General features: G+C 40.8%; 1 protein-coding gene across 5 annotated transcripts in view; it reads right to left on the bottom strand.

Annotated features, from left to right (window-relative positions):
- Positions 1-20,736, bottom strand: part of PTPRM (protein tyrosine phosphatase receptor type M) — a 795,639-nt gene that overhangs the window by 590,306 nt on the left and 184,597 nt on the right. For all 5 annotated transcript variants that reach the window (XM_058692682.1, XM_058692677.1, XM_058692679.1 and 2 more), the window contains exon 2: positions 7,943-8,065. In XM_058692682.1, coding sequence (XP_058548665.1) covers positions 7,943-8,065 — 123 coding nt within the window. The remainder of the gene's footprint in view (positions 1-7,942; positions 8,066-20,736) is intronic.

Below are 20,736 nucleotides of genomic sequence, written 5' to 3'. Positions count from 1 at the left end.
TGTAGGAAGGAGTGTCCATCAATGACTATCTTACATCTGGATGGCAGGCAGGCACCTCTCTATGAGGCATTTGAATCAGGTTCCCAAGGACAGCAAAACTGTTTTTATTTTCTGAGTTCTGTGACTGGAAATATTCAGAATCAACTCAAAGGATGCCAATTCAATGACCACCCCTAAAAAAAATTAGAAACATAAGGCAATTACCCCCATCCTCCCATCCTGAAATAAATACTGACAATATTTTAATGGATTTCTTTCAGCTTGCTTTTTTAATTCAGTCAAAAATTATATGGGGGCGGGGCGGGGTGGCTCAGTTGCTTAAGCATCTGACTCTTGATTTCAGCTCAGGTCATGATCCCACGGTTATGAGATCAAGCCCGGTGTCAGGCTCTGTGCCGGCTGTGGAGCCTGCTTAAGATTTTCTTTCTTTCTCTCTCTCTCTCTCTCTCTCTCTCTCTCTCTCTCTGTCTCTCTCAAAAAAAAAAAAAAAAAGATTATATGAAGGTGTATATCTACTGCTTCTTATTCGATACCATTCAGAAGAGAAAAATAAAAACTTGGTCTGATTGCCCACTTTGCTCAGAAATCCAAATTAAGCTACGGGATGAATTCATACCAAATTGCTCCTGAAGAATTACTTAACAATCATAAAAGAAGGAAATTTCTTACATGTCGTGCTAGGCCAGATACGAGACTAAGTTCGTAAAGTGGGTCATCTTGTCTCACCTGGTCAACAACCCTACGAAGCAGGTTCTAAACACCTTTCCACAGCCTTCGGGATCCTGTAAGACTGACCACCCTGCTCCATCCAGCAGAGCTCACCTCTGCCCCCAGTCATGGCTCCTGCTCTTCTCTCTGCCCAGATCACTCAGCCTCCATGTTCTCCTTGTCCTCAAAAGGATCCCAGTCTCTGCTTCCAGATCAGCCCCCGCAGAGAGGCTGGTCCTGTCAGCTGCTCCCATCAATTGGAAGACCCTGATCCTGGGGTAGCTTTTCTCTCCAGCCCTTAGCACGTGCCCACATCAGTGTGTGTCTCTATTGGCTCCTGCCTTCCTCCTCCACAGGATGCAATCAGTAAGGGGACAGCTGTCCTGCAGCTCCAGCTCAGACAGCCAGGCCCGTGGCAGTCACTCTACAAACACATATTACTACGAGTTTACAAATGAGGAGGCTGGGAAAGTGAGAGCTTAAGAACGTGCCCAAGGTCAGGAACTACAAAGTGACGGAAGTGACATCTGACCCGGTGCGGCTGGCAGCCCTCACATTGGATAAGCCTTCATGTCCATTTTCGGAAGATCCAGAAAGTTTCCATCTGGGATGAAGACCATCTATCCCCTCACTAGATGCATGTGCTCATGTGGGAAGACTGCTCCACGGTGCGTGGGAGAGCAAAACTGGGGGCTGGCTCTCTGATCTGTAAGCCTGCAGCGGGTTTAACTTCTCTGAACTTCAGGGGTGCCCAGAGGGCTCAGTCTGTTAAGTGTCCAAATTCAGCTCGGGTCATGATCTCACAGTTTGTGGGTCCAAGCCCCGCAACGGGCTGTGTTGACAGTGTGGAGACTGCTTGGGATTCTCTCTCCCCCCCTCTCTCTCAGCCTGGGCTTTCTCTCTCTCAAAAACAAATAAACTTTAAAAAACAAAAACAAATAAGCAAAAATGCCTTCTCTGAACTGCAGTCTCCTAAGGTATAAAATAGAGATAAATGCTTCTGGATCTTCCAAGGTCATCATGAGGATCAAAGACAGACAGCAAGGAAGCAAACTTTGTCAACTGCTGAGTCATTCACAGGTACGCAATTTCTTTGTTTGATAAAGGAGAATGATCAGAGCCTGCCCCTTGCCTCCAGTAAAGATTTCTTTTTTGCTTTTGTTTTTATTTTTTCTAAGGGACAAAGTATACAAGAAAGCTAAATTTGATGCTATATAGTGTGCCGAGTCTGACGAACTGAATTCTGTATTACCTTTTAAGTATTCAATTCCAGAAAGTCATTAATAAATGAGGGAAAACGTGGTCTTATGGGATATAATCTTTGAGCAATCCAAGAAGGATCTTACCAGACTGAGGCTGAAAGGGACACCAGGGAGAGGTCTTTACTTGGCTTGCTGAGTGATGAATCCAGACGTGATGAATAACAATGCCTAGCACATCGCAGGTGTTCGGTAAATATTTGTTGAATGTTGACAGATTCAAAGAATGAATGAGATAATTAGACAACTGTCTGAATATTCTGTGCCAAAAATACTACTCACTAGATACACACTGAAATTTAAGGAGGAAAAATGCCTTTTCAACCCCACAGTCTCCTCTTCATCACTCACTAAACCTTGCATAAGCCCTGAAGTGCGAATACGTGCGGAAGTCTTCCCTGAGGAATGCACCCAAAGAGGAAACTTCACTTCCTTTGTCTGTCAATCCGTCATCTTTCCCAAATGTGAAACTGACTCCACATAAACAGATGTAGTCATTTTTTCTATTTTCTGGGTCATCACACTAGAAGTGCATACTGCCCCTCTGTCCAGCACTTCCGTCTCTCTGCCTTTCACAGGGGCACCCGCAGGAATGATGCAATCCTTAGTCACAGCATCTCCACGAAGATCAGAAACACCACCATTCCCAGTGTGCAATATATAAACTAAGTGTGGAAGGCTATATGAGCTTCCCCTGGTCACGTGTTACACCACCTGGAAAATGTGTCTCAAGTTTTCCTAGCACTGGAAACCAAATTCACTTAATTAGAGCCCTGGTAGAGTTATGGTTTTTCTTAAGTTTATCTATTTATTTTGATAGAGACGGAGACAATGAGAGCAGGGGAGGGGCAGAGAGAGAGAGAGAAGGAGAGAGAGAGAATCCCAAGCAGGCTACGCACTGTCAGCACAGAGCCCGATGCAGGGCTTGAACCCGCAAAGCCAGGACATCATGACCTGAGCAGAAACCAAGAGTCAGATACTTAACCGAATTAGCCACCCAGGTGCCCCTAGAGTTATGATTTCTTAAAGGGACCAAGTTCAGGTATAAATAAACGTCAATATTATTGGTATCAAATGGCCATGTTTACAAGCTACGATTACATTTTTAATATTATGGATAGATTGGTTGTTTTAATGCTTTATATGAAATAAAGTTGCATTTTCTTAGACATCAGATATAGAACTTGTTAAATATCCATTTTATAGAACTGGAGCATGAAGGTGCAACTATTATCCTTTAATAAAATAGAAACACATCAAATACTGTCAAACTGTGCAGGCATTTTTATATGAAAAAAACCCTTCTTAATCAATACGTCTTAATCTACTCTGATAATACAATGTGCCGCAGTACAGAGAGTGACAGAATACAACAGGGCTAACAAAATGTACCAGGTTATTATTTGGTTACTGAATCAAAGGTTCTTGCACTCAAAGCAGTAATCCTTATGATAAAGTTGAAGAAAGTTGCCCATTGCCAGTGGAGACCAAGCAATAGGAAATGAACCTCACACTCACCAGTAAAGAGAACCTATGAGGGGCATAGTTTCACCATCAAATTGGCTCAGAGCTAGCTGCAAAAGTATAATCTGTAACGTAAACGTTAGCTTCAAATATAAAAAGTTAAATGGCATTTGGTATTTATTTACCCTAAATATGGATTTCCAGGACCAATGTCACAGTCTTAGAGTAGTTATCAAGTCAGCTTATATAAAGCTCCAGACTGTATTTGAATTTTTTTTAATATGGCTAAAAATAACCTCACATGTGAAGATACAGAGAAACAAACCCCTACATACACTGGAGTATCAATGTCAAAAAAAGACCCAGAAAAAGTAAAATTTTAACTAGAGCAAATTTAAAGTACAAATTGTAGCCTTTTGTGGTCAGAATTTTAAAAATCAGCCTGATGGATTATTTGCTTATTAGAATCACAATAGGCCCACAAGGATGATGAGATTAAACAGTAAAGAAAATCTCAACGGTTTTTAAAGAGAAAGCAAATCTAGGAGAAAGATAGAGAAAACCCCTCATCATGATAGGTTTTTTTCTGACTGATTCTAATGGCCCAATATTTGGAAACTATATCATCTGAAAGTAAAAGAAAATGTGAAATAGTACTTGGTTGTGAATAATTATAACAGGAACACAGAAAACAGTAACAATATAAACTGAGTCCAAAGCAACAATTACAGGCTGATGTCAAAATGGTCTGAGACAGGGGTCAGCAAAATTCTTCCATAATGGACCAGACAGACAGTAAACATCTAGGCTTTGTGAGCCCTACAGTCAGTGTCTGCTGCAGTGTCCGTTCTGGGCTCTGCCATTGTCGCTTGAAACCAGTCACACGCTATATGTAACAAATAGGCAAGGCTGTGTGCCAGTAAAACTTTGTTTATGGATGTGGAAATTTGAATTTCACATGTCACAAAATATTATTATATTATCTTGATCTTTTTTTCAACCATTGAAAAAAATAAAAACCATTCTCAGCCTTCGAGCCATGCAACAATTGGCAGGAGGCTGGATCCGGCCTGTGGGACATAGTATGGCCAACCAACCTCCGGTCTAAGGCATCGCAGAACCAGGCTATGTACGAGGGAACACACGCAAATACACATGTGAGAAAAAACCCAATAATATTTTTTTAATCATTTTTTTTTGAAAGTTTATCTTTATTTGTTTTGAGACAGAAATAGAGAGCAAGTAGGAGGGGGTAAAGGCAGAGAGAGAGGGAGAGAGAATCTCAAGCAGGCTCCGCACTGTCAGCGCAGAGCCCGACATGGAGCTTGAACTCCGGAACCGTGAGATCGTGACCTGGGCCGAAAGCAAGTCAGATGCTTAATCGACCGAGCCACCCAGGTGCCCCCAGTCCAAGAATATTTTGAGTCAAAGGTTTAAAGAAATTAACCCTCAGGAAGCTTTGGTTGTATCTGATTTTGCCACCCACTTATACTGACAAATTCATAAAACTAATTTTGTTTTAGTGTAAGACAGCCAGCCTTGGAATTTGTTTTTGAAATAGATAAGTCATGTTATACACATGAAAGCAAAAGGAGGAGAAGAAAACCCTTGCAACTTAAATAGCATTTAAAGCAGGTCGTGGCTGGGGCGCCTGGGTGGCGCAGTCGGTTAAGCGTCCGACTTCAGCCAGGTCACGATCTCGCGGTCCGTGAGTTCGAGCCCCGCGTCGGGCTCTGGGCTGATGGCTCGGAGCCTGTTTCCGATTCTGTGTCTCCCTCTCTCTCTGCCCCTCCCCCGTTCATGCTCTGTCTCTCTCTGTCCCAAAAATAAATAAAAAAAAAAAATGTTAATAAAAAAAAAAATAAAAAAAATAAATAAAATAAAGCAGGTCGTGGCTGGCTGTAAGGTCTAAACACGTGTGAAACTCTGTTTTAAAATCCATACCTTAGGACACTATCTGCAAAGTTTGTAAGATGATGTTTCCTAATTTCTAACGATAAAATTTCATTAAGAATTTATCTTCTCACCTTAGGCAGATAGGTCAGCGGAGCACCAGTCCACAAGGGCTTGCTGCTCTTAAAACGCTGAGAGTCTATACAACACTCAATTATATAAAAATACAATTAGATTGTTCCCTAATTGTATTTTTGTAACTCTCTTTCCCAACCACCTAAGTTCCTAGAGAGAAAGACTCATTTCTTACAATCTCTCATCCCCCACAGTAATCAGCATCATGATTAGCATATACTCAAAGTGCTCAAAGGAATTTTTTTTAATGGCTAAAGTTCATTTAATGAATAGGAGGGAAAAGAATACCATCCTATGTTACAGCAAAAATTTAGGTAGCCTGATGGAACAACTACCAATGTTCAAAAATCTCATCTGGACCCATGCCCACTGACATTGTCAGAGGCCTGCAGGCACCCAACCACCCAAGTATCGCCACAGCGACCTGCACTCTGTTTGGGGATGGCCGTTGAGGGCACACATTTGTAACTATCAAAAATCAGATGGAACTGACAAACAAGTTGGAAGGCATAACCTTCAGAGATCTCAAGTGACAAAGGACTAAGTATTCCATTAGTCAGTGGAAGCAGAATAAATTCACGCAGAATGTATAAATGCCCCCATTTCATTCTTCCAAAGGCAGAAGAAGAGCTTTCAAAAGCCAGAAGTTTGCAAAGTTGCTTCCTCTTTGTTCTTTCATTTATCCAACCAATTGTTCCAGGATACAACTGGTCTGATCTTCATTACCATTTTTATAATGGCCTATGCTAGGAACCCATCCTTTCTACATTTAGAACTTGGACATCTTGGCCTGAGATTCTACTGTGGGAAATCAGAAAGGAGTGAAGCACAAGATGCTGGCAAGAAATGATACCTCTCCCTCCCTTTATAGAAGGGTGTAGGTCATCATGTGACAAAAACAGAGCCAGTGAAGGCTGAAAGAGATACTGCAGTATTGGGGCTCCTTTGTAAAAGTCCATTTTTCCAAGACCATCTTCAAACCAAAGGACCACAATAATTACCTCTACTGCCTAATGTGAAAAATTACAACTTTTTTTAAAACCATATTAGAAGATAATGAGAAAAGCCTGAGTCACTCTTGTGGAGAACTCTCCCAGGACTAAATCTGAGCACCCTCTCATGGCCTCAGCCATCCCCCCAACTCTCTGGACACAGGCTAGATCCTCAAGAGAGAAAAGGCAATGCCCAAAAGGCCTTCTGGGGGGAAAAGCCTGTTTAGGGAAGGCCATCCCTGCACAAGAAGTGCTGTCTCCCCACTCACTGGCCAGCATGAGAGCAAAAGCTGAAATTTGTGAAAACAAATCAAATACCACTGTTTCAAACACAAGTCATATTCAAAAGCATACACACGTACAAGAGAAAAAGAGACACAGGAAAGGAGAATGTCAGCGGAGGGGACATAACCAAGAGCTAGAATCGTTTGAAGTCCAGCAAAGCCGTAGAGCTGAGGAGCTCAGTGTCCCCTTCTTTGAAGTTATAAGAAGCTAAACGTGGGAAGGAGAGGGCAAGAACATGGTGGGCATCCTAACTGTTAATGCTTAATGAAGAACAACATGAAAGTCTACTTCCTGTTGAAAAGCTACCTTTATAAGATGACCTACTCAATGCAATTATTGCTACATCTGGGTGTATTACTGAAGAACTTTACAGTTACCAAGAGTTCAAAAATGTGTTTTATCTAAAATCCAAATCAGAACAATGTTTTGCATTTTGAATCCTGAATACAGCACACTCATCACCCCTTTGTAACATAAATCAGCAAATCTAACCTTTTAGAAGGATGTCCAACACACCACCTGAAAAGGGTGGTCATTAAAATGATCAAGTTCAATGTGATTAACATTCATTCGTCACCAACTCCCTACTCTTCCTTCAAAACAGGAAGTTGAATTCTTGTTGGTGTTCCATGGAACAAATGTCTTTCACTCATGGGAAAATTTATTAAGCACTTCTTCCAGAGAAAAAGTATCCACATGTGTGCATCACCATTTTATCTTTGGTGCCAAGTGAGCCCCTGAGGCGACAAGATTTAAGTTATTCCCCAAGGTCTCCCATTTGTGAAGGAGACTTTGTTGTTTGGATTTCCCAGCTAGAGTTCCATCCACTAGATACATTTGCCAGAAGAGGCATCCATCTATTTCCCATATCTACTTCTTGGAAAAGGATCAACTGGGGAATTCCCATTAATCTACCTCAGGTGCACCCAAAGATAAAGGAAGTAAACTTTAATTAAACTTGAAAGGAAGAGATACAAAGGTAAACTCTTTGCACATCGTCACTGGTCCTCTTAATTGGACTATGGTACAATGGGAATGTACCAGTTAATCACCTTGAAGTGCCACACTCAAAGACCAACACCCCCACTCATTCCACCAATACCCAAGGAATATTTACTGTGATTAAGACTCCTGTGAAGCTTTGATTTTAAAAAGAAAATTTAATTTCTTGGTTTTAAAAAAGAAAATTTAAAACTACATGCAAACCTGAGGGCATCCACGGATCAGAAGTTGGTTTGGTCAAGGTGTTCACCTGCTCCCAGTTGAAGTCATCATCTTCGGCCTGACTATATCCACATGCGCTATGTGGCTCATCAAAGAGGCAACCACCTAAAATGTAAAACAATGAAAAGCGATGTGAGCACCAAACAGACCTCTGGAACAAGCTATGATGATTGCAGGTCACTGTAAACCTACTTGATACTGAACCAAATTTGATTTGACCTTTGTGCTCAGGTACAATGGAACTTGACCCTACTGTGCCCTAAGTGCTGAGTGTTAATCGCGAATATTAACCATGCCTTGCCAGTACTGCTACACTACACTGTTCCCCCTCCAAAGAATCCAATGTTCTTATAATCCAATGAAAGTTAAGACCTGAGCAAATTTATAATTCATATTTTCCAGATTTGCAGGAATTTGGAATAATTGATCTTATGTTCAAAACTTTAATAGGGTTGCCCTAGGCAATTCAATGTGTTTGCAATAAAAACACATCATGATGTGTCCAAAAAAAATTAAAAGAGAAAGGCTTTCACCGCAATACTGGCACAATGTCAGGGGGAAAAAATACAGTAGAGACCATGAACATAGCTTGCAAAACATACTCTCTAAGGATTATTCTAAACCTAAGGTAAAAATAGGTTTCACTTTAACACTTTGGAGATTTGAGGCCTCAAAAGTGAAACAGATTATAAATTTGCTTACAGTCCACACGCTTTTTAACGGCAAGAATAAGTTCAAAACTAACCATGCGGTAAACATCTGCTTACTTCTGGTGCTAGAAATGAAGCTACTTAAAGAAAGAAAGAATAAAAGCAAATGCAATTTTACAAAGCAGTTCAGCTCTTTCAGCATCGTGGGGCACACTGATGATTTTCAGTCCCGCCCACATCCTCTTCAATGTCTCCTGTTACTTTGAATTGGTACGGTATCAAATCTTTTCACCAATGTTTCACGTTGCAAAAGGGAGTGATTTTACTGGTCATATTAATTACTATAAAAATTCTAATGTCCATTATATAACGCTATTAGTTATATTCATTAAAAGTATTACTTACAATTACTTGCCAATGAGGAGAATTAGGGCTCTGGTCAAGACAACACAAAAATAAGAACATTATTGCACTATGTCTGCAGTGCAATAATACTATGTCTGACAGCAAGACGATAAATAAAATAGCAATTGTACAAACTCAGAGGTAAAGACAGATGTTAGAGGTCACCTGGGGCCAACTTCCATCCAAATGCTTATGTCAAGTCTACAAGCTTCTAGACAGATCGACAGCTTTGAACCGGTGAGGCACTCAGGAAATTTAGAAAAGCATCCCTACCTTGTAGACAACCCCCCCCCCTTTAAAAAGGCCCAAACTCTGCTTCTTCAAATGTATACTCATTGATCTTAGCTGTACCCTGTGAAGAAATAGGAAAAAAAGTCTCCGCTCTCACACAGGAAAGCTGATTATTTGAAAAGAGCTGTCATGTTCTAAGTCTTCACTTCTCCAGGCAAAACATGTTTTGCTCCCCTCAGTTCCTCCTACCAGAAGGCTTTCAGATTTTCACTGCCCTGGCCGGTGTTCTCTGGCTACTCCCAGGGTTATCAGCACTCATCCAGAACAACGACTCCCAGTACTGGAACCAGAATTCAACTGGCTGCTTCCCTGGACCTCATGCTCTTTCAACAGTCAAGGCAGAGTGGCGGTCCATTCCGAGCTTCTGCAAGCCTAAAGTCCCGTATGTTTTTTTCATACCACTGCTGTTGAGCTATTTCCCCTCTCTTGCAATAAGACTTCCCGAATTTGAACTCAGGGCTATACATGGATCCTTACTAAATCCCATCTCATTGTTTTCCATGCCTCACTCCAGCCTGTTAAGAGCTTTTAGAATCCTGATTTTACCATCCGGGTATTAGTCATCCTACCTAGACTGGGATTATCTGCAAACTTGATAAGCACACGTTCTATGTCTGCCTCCAAATCACTGATTAAAAAATGTTAAACAGGGCAGAGTCAAGGGACCTCAGACTGTCTTAGGTCTCTCCCAGCTTTCTAGCTTTGTCTTAGTTGTTAGCTTCAGGCATGACAGTGAAATTAGTGACCCTGGAAACTGTCTTCTGTGAAACTTTCACAGAACTGGTCAATTAAACATTCCACTGAAAACAGAAACTCATTACAAAGATACAGCACTAACTTAATATTTCACCTTGACAACAACTGGTAATTTATACTTCCCTCCTACTCAGCTTTAACAAGTTCAGAAACAAAGTGGATTTGGTTAAAAGCACATGATACTAACAACTTTCCAATTTGGGGTAAGAAATGTTAGAAGACTATGCAAACATCTAGGAGAAATATTTTCCCTTGGTTGCAAACCCTAATTCTGAGGTAGAAAATAGCTTCGGTACTGTAGGAATAAGCTCAAACAGCAGTAACACTAATAATATTCAGACAGAAAGAAACCACCATGAATTCTGACAGAAACGGGGTCCCCCCATGGAAACACAGATAGCACTTTGATGAAAGTCCTGCAGTGCGATCTTGAAGAGTGAAACATAGCTATCGGCATCCGCAAAACAACTTGAAGCTGGTTAAAGCCCTGGTTTACAAAACCACCATTGGCACTGAAGATATAACCAAATATAAAGGCAAAAGCATGCATGGCTGATAGCAAACCCCAAAGGCTGATACAAAAACCTGATGCAAAGATATACTTTCCCATTACATAAAGCTGTTTTTATCACTTGAAAGGAAACATAAAATGTATGATATGGTTCTTTCTGGACCCATGTACGATTATCAAACCATGGGAAAATGGGATACAGTATGAATTTCCTATTGCCCCAAGATATATCCCCCCACACACCAATTTTCAGAGCCACCACTGGCCTCATCCAACAGATTTGAGACCCTAAAAATAGCAAAGGTAGTTTATTGAGCTAAAATGAGATGAGATTAAGGTGTTTACATCTGAATTAAACTAATCAATTAAGGAGACAACAATTAAATCTTGGTTTCCAAGGCAGCTCTGTGCAGTGGGGAAGCAAACGGGGTCAAACATCTGGCCCATCCCTCTTCTTACACTGCTAGATTTGTGACTGTAGACAAATCACTTAGAGAAATCTCTGGATCCTGGTTTCTCCACCTATAAAATGCAGATGACACATCTGGTGATTCAATAAGAGAGCAAATGTGTATCATGCGGTCAGGCATGTTCAACCAGTACCTGTTTATCATTAGTTCTGAAGTCCTTCTTATAACAATGACCCTCATGGGTTCATTTCATTGCAAATAACTGGAATATTTAATTGGAAATTAAGAAGTGTGTGTCCTTGGAAGGTGAAGAGCCGTGAGCATTCATGCAGGCACACTCCTGTGGGCTCCTCCGTGAAGCCATGTAAGAGCAAAGAGAGAGCTGATAGATTTTTCAAGTAAGTGCTCTGGGGCCAATGAAGAATGTGATAAGGAAGCAACGTCTCCCAAAATGCAATGAAATGAAGCTCTTCCAAAAATAAATATCCTCGATTTTCAGAAAAACACGGTTTCTGTACAGGAACGTAGGAGGATGTGGCCAGCAAGGGACTTGCCAAGGTCTCCCGGGAACTGTCTTTACTTGGACTAATGCCCAAAAGCTCATGGCTGGACCATATTCCTCTATCAGATCAAATTAAATCATTTTCCTTTTGCAGAGGGAAATCAGTACTAAACCAAAAGTCATGTACAAGATGGAGGAAAGGTGATGCAAGCCAGGTGGGGTGCTGGTTGTCATCATTCACACTCTGTCTCTCTCTCCATCTCCCTCTTCCTCTCTCCCTCTCCCTTCCCCTCTCTGTCCCTTCCCCCCTCTCTGTTCCCTCCTCTTCTTCTCAAGCTCTCCCAGATCTTTCCCTCCTTCTCTCTCTCTCTCTCTCTCTAAAAGAAAGGTGCATGAAAGCCTATAGGCAGTAGGAATTCTGCTGAAAAGTAATTTTGGTTGTAACTCTTAGTCATCTTGGTAATCTCTAGAACTGGTACATGGTAGGCACCCAATAAATGCTTTTTAGAAAAATGGGTAATGAATTCCCCAAAATTCTATGCAGAATTTGGCTGCAACAATTTTGGCTGGACACATTTAAAAGAAGCGCAAGGTAATATCCACTTAATCAATGAAAACAATCTCAATATAGCCCCCACAAAGCACCCAGCCCCATCCTGGTGTATTCCAAGATGAATAAGCTACAAATATGACTAAATCAGTGAACATGTTCATTTTTTATTATGGCTGAAAACTATAAGTTGGTTAAATGTTAATTAAGTCTCCACAAATTATGGTTTTTGCTTTAGAAAAGTAGAACTCTTTTGGGGGCAATAATTAGAGAGCAAGACTAGTTGTCTATAAAGGTCATTCTTGATCTATGAAAATGAAGGGAATTTATCTTTCTTCTTTCCTTTGGAGTAACAGAGAATTACTCAGTAGATCCAAGAAGAGTATGATATCATTAAGACATAAGCTATAAAGGAGAGGATGGTCCACTTTTTCCCCAAAGGAAACCTCAAAAGATCTCTCATATGACCACCTATGTCCTAAAAAAGTGCCAGGCCTGGAGAGCAGGCAAAAGAAAACAAATTGACAAGAGTTAGTGCCCATCGTTTAGAGCAGTATTTTATAATTGAAGTATAGTTAGCATACAGTATTATATTAGTTTCACATGTACAATATGATTCCACAATTCTATACACAGTGACCCACATGGGTCATGACATGTTGACCCAGCACACATACATGTACATTTTGCAAACCAAATTTATCTCTGAGGTACACTGATACCTGCATAAGGCAATACACAGTCATTATCTCATTTGCTCTGCACAATCACTAGGAGACATTTGTCTCAATTCAAAGAAACTGTTACGTAACAAAACCATGCATATGTTTACATAGATTACTTAATCTTAAAACCCCTAAAGGCAAGCATTGATATCCTTTATGCCAGCTATCAATCTAATACCTCTCAGTTCTAAATTCACTTCTCATTGCTTGCTCTGCAGAACTATATCCAAGCTCTCTAACTACATTCCTATCCCTGTGGGTAAGACAGAGAGCTTTAACAGTAGAGGGTTCTGAAGAGGCACTCTGAGAGGAAGGCGGGGCAGCGGGGGTGGGGGTAGGGGTGGGGGGTGGGGGGCTTGCAGGGCTCCAGGGAAGGCCCCTCAGCACACAAGGTTTCTCCACCACCAGGCCCACGATGCAGGAGGCTTCCCAGTGTCCAGCTCGACTGGTGCACGGTGGTAGGCAGTACCCTGCAGATAGGAACTTACCCCAGCACCCTGCTGCAGTTCTGAGGGGAGTGCCCCCCCAGAAGAATGCCCCCATGAACAGCTTCCCCTGCTACTCTAGAAGACCCATTTTTTCCAGGTTTCATCCGTGTGGCCCCACAGCAACTTCCCTACCATCCACTGAGCCCTGGATATCAGCTCTAGAAGGATCTCCTCCTTGACTCCTCTCTTACTTCCCTGGACCAGTGCCTGCCTCTCGTATCTACTACTCCTTTATTCTTAAGGCTCACTTTACTTCGTACTAGCCAATCTCCTATATTCCAATCCACTGTTATAGTTAACTATTTTTTTTTAAGCTTATTTATTTTTTGAGAGAGAGAGAGCATAGGCAGGAGAGAAGCAGAGAGAGAGGAGGAGAGAGAAAGAATCCCAAGCAGGCTCCATACTGTCCACTCAGAGCCCTATTCAGGGCTGGATTTCATGAACCGTGAGATCATGACCTGAACAGAAATCAAGAGTCTGGCACTCAACCAACTGAGCCACCCAGGTGCCCCTACTTAATTATTCTTTATATGAGACTCTTCCTGTTCAAATTACTGTGTGGTTTCTGTCTCCTGCCTAGAAATTCATTGATACATCCCAGTTTTTACAAATGGGAGTTTGGAGTGGTCAATTATCTTGCCCAAAGTCACACAGAGTTCAATGTAAGGCCAGCAGTTCACCCAATGTCTGAGTCCAAAGGTCATATTCTTTCCAATCTGCACATTTTTACTCTGAATGCACCTCAATAAGTAAACAATGTGTAATATTTATATAATGATTGTTGCATGAACTGCATTGCAAATAAGCTCCTCTAAGAAGCCAGTAGAGGCCAATCAAATGTTAATTTCATAAACTTACTTCTAAGATATACACACATTTTGAACTGTTCTGCCTTTAACAGGTTAAATTGACTCATATATTCTAGCAATCAAGTTCTTGTATAATTACAGTCCATTTAAAGTTATTTTGTGAAAAGATGGCAATACTCCTTGAGGAGATTTCTGGAACATTTTTCTCATTTGTTCTAAATACAGAATGACCCCATTTAAGGCAGCCTTTACCAAATGCATAAAGTATTAAATGGGTCTCTCTACAGAGCGGGCGAATCGAAAACTAGTGCTAATGCACCCCACAAAGAAAATTAATGTTATATGTTCTATTTTCCTAAAATACGTGTAATCTCAGGTGGTCCTATCCACTTATTTCAAATTTAGAACTGTCAGGTAAATGGCTAGAAATACACTTCGAACGATAAACAGAAAGTGAGCTGTAATATACATAATTGTTTTAAGAGTTAAAGAAACAAACCTGCAGCAACATAGTGAAGCCACTGCTTTCTTCTTACAAATCAATCCCAGTGACATCTACATTTAATTGCCTGCCAAACAATACAAGTATATAAAGCCTCTTAAACTTTGAGTGCCCCGGTAACGGTTAGTGAATCAGACACTAAGCATTATAGAAATGCTCTTCTACATAATTTAATCCAGCAAGTAGTTTTTACACGTTGCACAGGCATTTAAATGGCTAATGCTAAGCTCTATTGTAAAAAGTGTTATTTGCCAATGGATATGATTTATATAATTCAAAGGAAATGAGCTGTCTTGTTCTTAAAGTGTCTATGGCTTATTATACTTACTGTATACTTCATTTCATATCCATCTATTGATTCCTAATTTTTAAAAAGGCCTGATCGCAACAAACAACCAAGCATTTTTCTTACTGATCTTAAAATCTTTTTTTTTTTTACCCCAATGGGTACCAGTATCATTTCTATTCCCAAATATTGTATAGATGCATCCAAATCATTAGGGATCTGTCTCAGTTTCCCACTTATCAATGAATAACTTTATAGAGTTGCTACAGGATTTAATTAAACTACTCCCTATGAATCCAAGTTTACCTGAATCTAACACTGGTCCTCTTACTGTCCACACCAATATTGAAAACTATAGTATAAAAAACAGTGGTCTGCCTCTATCATAGCAACAGCAGTGAAAGAAAGAAAGAAAGAAAGAAAGAAAGAAAGAAAGAAAGAAAGAAAGAAAGAAAGAAAGAAAGAAAGAAAGAAAGAAAGAAAAAACAAAATGATAGGGTATCTGCAGGAACCATCTAGGAGAGAAGACGGTCAAATCTAGACCAGTATTTATCATCTTTGGAGTTGCATGGGTCCTGAGTCCCACACTGGAGCAATGGTTCTCAGAGTGGCCCCTGGACCAGCAGTACCACCCGGGATCCTGTTAGAAATGCAGATTCTTAGGCCCTGCCCCCAACCTACTAAATGAGAAACTTTGGGGTGGAGTCCTGTGATTTTTTGTTTTTAAGTGTATTTATTTATTTCGAAAGAGACAGGATGAGTGTGGGAGGGGAAGAGAGAGAGGGAGGGAGAGAGAGGGAGAGGAAGAAGGAGAGGGAGAGGAAGAAGGAGAGGGAGGGAGAGAGGGAGAGAGACAGACAAAGAATCCCAAGCAGGCTCCACACTGCCAGCACAGAGCTCTGGGGCTTAAACCCATGAAACCGCGAGTTCCTGACCTGAGCTGAAACCAAGAGTCTGATGCTTAACCAAATGAGCCACCCAGGTGCCCCTGGAGTCTTGTGTTTTAACAAGCCAGACCTCCAGGTGATTCTGGTGCCTACTAATGTCTGATAACCACTGTTCCAGACCGACCTATTTAACCAGACTCTTCTGGGAGCAGCCCTGGGAATCGGCACTTTTAAAAAAAAGTCCCAGAATAATCTAATCATTGGCCCATTTTTAGAAAACTGCTTCAGATCAGTGGCTTCAAACATTTTTAAGAAGGTATTATCAGTTTTTTAAAAAGGCACAACCATCCTATGTTTTCCTATTTATAAATTATATAATGTAGATTATTATGGACACACACATAACTGGCCTTTTCAAGTGCAAACTACAAAGTAAATATAAATTGAAGTTCAAATATTTTCTTCCATGCACCAAGGGATTGTACTATACACCTCAAAGGGTGGAGAGAAAGCCTTTTGGAGATCACTGCTCTAAATAACTCCTTTTAGTCATAAATATCTCTCAGGTGAATAAGGGCAACAGAATAACACTGCTTGATCAAAGTGCTGAATTCCATGCTCTAATTTCATGCTAAGAAACCCCCGATCTGTAATTTTTCTCCTAAGAGTAACTGCTCAACAGAAGCAGATATCCTAAGTAGAAAATGATCCTGGTTGTTGGTCAGAGAAACCCAGGAAATTAATAAAAAAACAGCATTTCATTTTATGCCCAGTAGCGCTCCTGCCAGTTTAGTATGATTTATAAATCCATCTCTTGATGATTTTATTAGCACAAAATCATTATCTGGGAAAGCAGATAAAATAAATTCCTGAATTCACCCAAATGCACTAGAGCCAAGCCATGTTATTCAGCTTAAAACAGGCAACCAATTGTTTATTTTCACTGGACGCTGATTAACCTAAACTCAACTCAACGTATTTCCCTCAATGAACATTTTTTTCTACATATCACACTCATTGGGTAGAATCAAATTATAAGGAAAAAGTAAATATAATTTCCTATATCCTCTTGGCAAAACATTCATTCCAATTTCCTATCATTAGGAGTAATTATCCTAAAACAAAAATTGGTAACTTGTAAGACTGACTCTATTTAATTGGAATCTGAGACCCAGGATACGTTAAGCCCTGGATCTGTCAACTACTTGTTCTAGCTTCAGACAAGTCACAGACTGTGTGTCATACTCTATGTATGAAAAAGGGAGATGCAAATCTCACATGGTGGGAGCAATTAATGTGTATGATGTCAATGATGAAAATGGGGGGATTTAAATAGAGAAGTTTTCTATTTAGTTCAAGGGCCTAACACTCATATGCCAATGAGTGTGAAGAAAGAACTAGGAACTGGCACCCCCCACCCCACCTGCCAGCCACTGTTCCTTCATTCCTCATGTCTTTCTTAGAGGGCACATCACAATGGGTTTGGCATAATTCTCCTGTCCAAAGGTTTGCATTTTTTGATACAACAGGAGTCCAAATTCCAAGTCTCCTCCAATTTGGTGCTCAAGTGAGGAAATAGCATCTATTCCCGTGGCAAAGGTTGGAGACTGGCTCTGTTAGGCTTACTGAGAAAGAGTACAACAGTCTTCAACTCAGAAGTTCCCTATAGGATTTTCGAGGGTAAATTCTGACCTTAGGCAACCCCCTGAGGATTTATGTCCTACAGAAGATATGACTCTTTTGAACAATTTATTACTTATCTCCTAGGGAAACGGTGCAGGTTGAACTCGGTGGGGCACTTGAAAGCATAGTCACTGTTACAAGATGATGAACCTCAAAGAAAGCCATGGCCAAGTTTGGTATGTGCTGGCTGAAACAGGAAATTAAGGTGCCAGACATCTTTTTGTGGATACTGCCTATGGGGGCTGATGTCACCACAAATCAGAGGTTCAAGCCAAGAATGTGACTCAACCACCTCTCTGCCCAATACCTTACCCCCCCCCCAAACACCTTCTCAGATCTTTTTCTTGCCAATTCCACTACTCCCATCATACTGCAACCTTAGTTTCAGCTCATGTCCTCACTGACCTTGACTCATTCCCTCACATTTAGACTCTAACCTGTCCCGGTATATCCCACACATGACCAGCAAGCTGACCTTTTATAAAACACACAGCCAAAAAATGGTCTCTCCCTACTTAGAATTATTCATGGGCCCCTGACTGCCCATGGGATACTATTCAAATGTTATCAGGTGACATATGAGATTTCCTGGATTTGAACTGTGTGTGTGTGTGTACTTCTTTATCTTCATTTTTTGCCACCATTTCCCTGTAATAGTATGCTCCAGTAATTCCTGACCATCTGTAGATTCACTCTAAGGACCGTGTTGCCCACATGTCGCATGTCTGGGACACCATCTCTGCACCTATTCCAGAGTCTGGCTGGCACACTCCTCTTCGCTTTTCAAATGCCAGCTCAGACGCTACCTCTCCCGGGTACCTGTTTCAGATTCCTTTTCACAGATAAAATCAAGCACTCCTTCCAATGTACCACGACTGCAAAATATGTAAGTCTTCTAGGTATCTTTATTACCCTACATGGCAACACGACTGTGGGCAAGTTTGTTGTCTCTGCTGTGTTCTGAGCTCCGTGGGTCTGGGCAACATTCTCTTCACCTCTGTATCCTCAGTCCTAGAGAGATGCCTGATACTCATTAAATACCTGCTGGATTTAATGGAATTTTTGTGGAGTTTTCTATAACAAAGGTAAGCACAAAAACCAATTACTGCTGTATTTTTATTGGAAAGGAACACTAAAGGAAAAAAAATACTAATGGATTCTATTCACTCAACATTCTCACTGCACCAGGGGAAGAAGAAATTCTGATTCTAGAGCTCTTTCTTGACTGTTTGATCTTACTCATGGCATCTCCTTCTCTCCCTCCTCCCTCCCTCCCTGTCAGCCCAATTCCTCTCAACAGACGACTCATGTGCCAGGCAGAGGAAGAGAGGAAGGGAGAGGGTGTTAAAAACAAGTACAAAGCAGATGAAAAAGAAGCTCTTGTCCTCAGGGAAGGCAACTTGGGGGACAGGAAGTTGTTTAAAAAGGAGAAATATGAAAAATGCTATAGGAGCCAAGAGAAAGACCAAAAACTCATCCTGAAGGCCTCCTGTCCCTAAATGGTCCAGATAAAAAGAAAACCAGAGAGTCAGCAACTAGATGTGAGAATCTAAAATATCCATGGCCTGTTATTCTGAGAATCTGCATAATAAGGCTGTTATTTGGCAGACCTCAGCATAAGTCAACAAAAAGCATACGGATTTTCTGTGTATCATACTGGAACTCTGGTTTAATGCCTCAGTCGGTTGTTTTTGATTTTATGTTTCAAACATAAAAAGAATGCTAATGATTACATGCCATATATCTTTCACACTTATGAAATGTAACAGTAGTGAGTAAGGACTCAATATCAAACTTCAATTCGCAGGCCATGATGAAAGTAAACTTTGAAGAATAGTTCATTGTACCATTTTTTACAGTAGGAAGCTGCATTCTCTAAGCTAAGAGCAACACTTATATAATGCAAAAATGGCTATGAATCAGCTTTCCTTCCAGTCATTTTACGTGACCAATTAGTTGCTAAAATACAGGGAACTAAGAATATTAACCCTTCTGAAGGACAAAACAATTGAAGCGCCTTTCTTTCTAACATTTTTTATTTACTCAATATTCTATTTCCCTTTTTAGCAGGTATTATTTTGCCACTGACTAAAGACAACAAGTGGTCTGAGGAAATAACCCTGGACCAGGAAGCAGAATGTCTGGGTCCCAGTCCTGCCCTGGCCTGTGTGTGGTTTTGAGCGAGGCAACCAGCTGGCGATGTGGGGATACAATGGGCAGAATGTAGATTAACCACCAAGAAGACCTGAGGTAAGTAACAACCCTATCCATTTAGAAGCTTTCCTCCTCAGTTCATATGTAAAACCATCTACTTTCTGGAATATTATAAGAATTAAGCTTTGTATATATGTGCGTGTTTATATATATACACATCTATACCATCTATTTGCCTACCTACCAACCTATCCAGTTACGTATCCTACTTATTATCTGTCCAGTAAATAAGTAAATATTGGCTCCCTTTCCTTTCTGGTCCTCACTTCTGATCTATATAAAATAGCACAGATAAACCAGATCATTGGTTCTTCAGTGTGCCTCTCAGAACCCTTACACTCCCTTAGATTGCAAAGGTGAGTCTACAGCCGGCCTTCCTAAAACCCTGCTTCAACCTGATATATTCAACATTCCTTTACTTTAAATGTTGGTGTTCCATGGGCAATAAGAGAATTGTACCATAAAAAGTTAATATTTAACAGTATTTGACAACTTCAGATTTAGATGATCTCTAAGGTAAGATTTTCAAATTCTAAGATTATTACATTCTATTATTTTTTTCTCTCTTCTCCTAAATCTAATACTTCTTTATCAGGAACATGATGGAGGTTAAAATCTGTTGGTGTGTATCTAGGTATGTGGTTGGGAAGGGGTCTGATTATAATATAAAACCTAAGAAAAATAATGTTCATAATACAAGCAAAAGGGATAGCAGAGGTCAACTTTAAAGAGAGAAGAGAAGGTTCAAGGTAGAGGTGGTGAAGAACTAAAAAGGTATGAACATCTGCATGATGACTGGCCAGGTTCCTGGCCTAGGAAAAGCAGAGAACACAAATTCACAGGACCAGGCACCTGCTCTTCTCAAATCTGTGTGAGCTAGAACTGATGTGGGGGAGGGGCGGGGGATCACGGACATCCGAATCAACCCCAAAAAGATCTACATCCCATCTGTCAGGAGGATATTAGAATATCTAACAGAAGTTCTTCTCAACCTGCCCCACTTCTCAGCAGCTGCTTACTCATGTCTAAAAGTATCTGAATCAAGGAGCACCTGGGTGGCTCAGGTCATGATCTCGCGGCTCATGAGTTCGAGCCCCACGTAAGGCT

The sequence above is a fragment of the Neofelis nebulosa genome, chromosome 11 (assembly GCF_028018385.1).
Source record: "Neofelis nebulosa isolate mNeoNeb1 chromosome 11, mNeoNeb1.pri, whole genome shotgun sequence".
NCBI classification, from domain to species: Eukaryota; Metazoa; Chordata; class Mammalia; order Carnivora; family Felidae; genus Neofelis; species Neofelis nebulosa.
The sequence above is the reverse complement of the archived record's forward strand: the minus strand, read 5'-3'. Positions and strand labels throughout refer to the sequence as shown.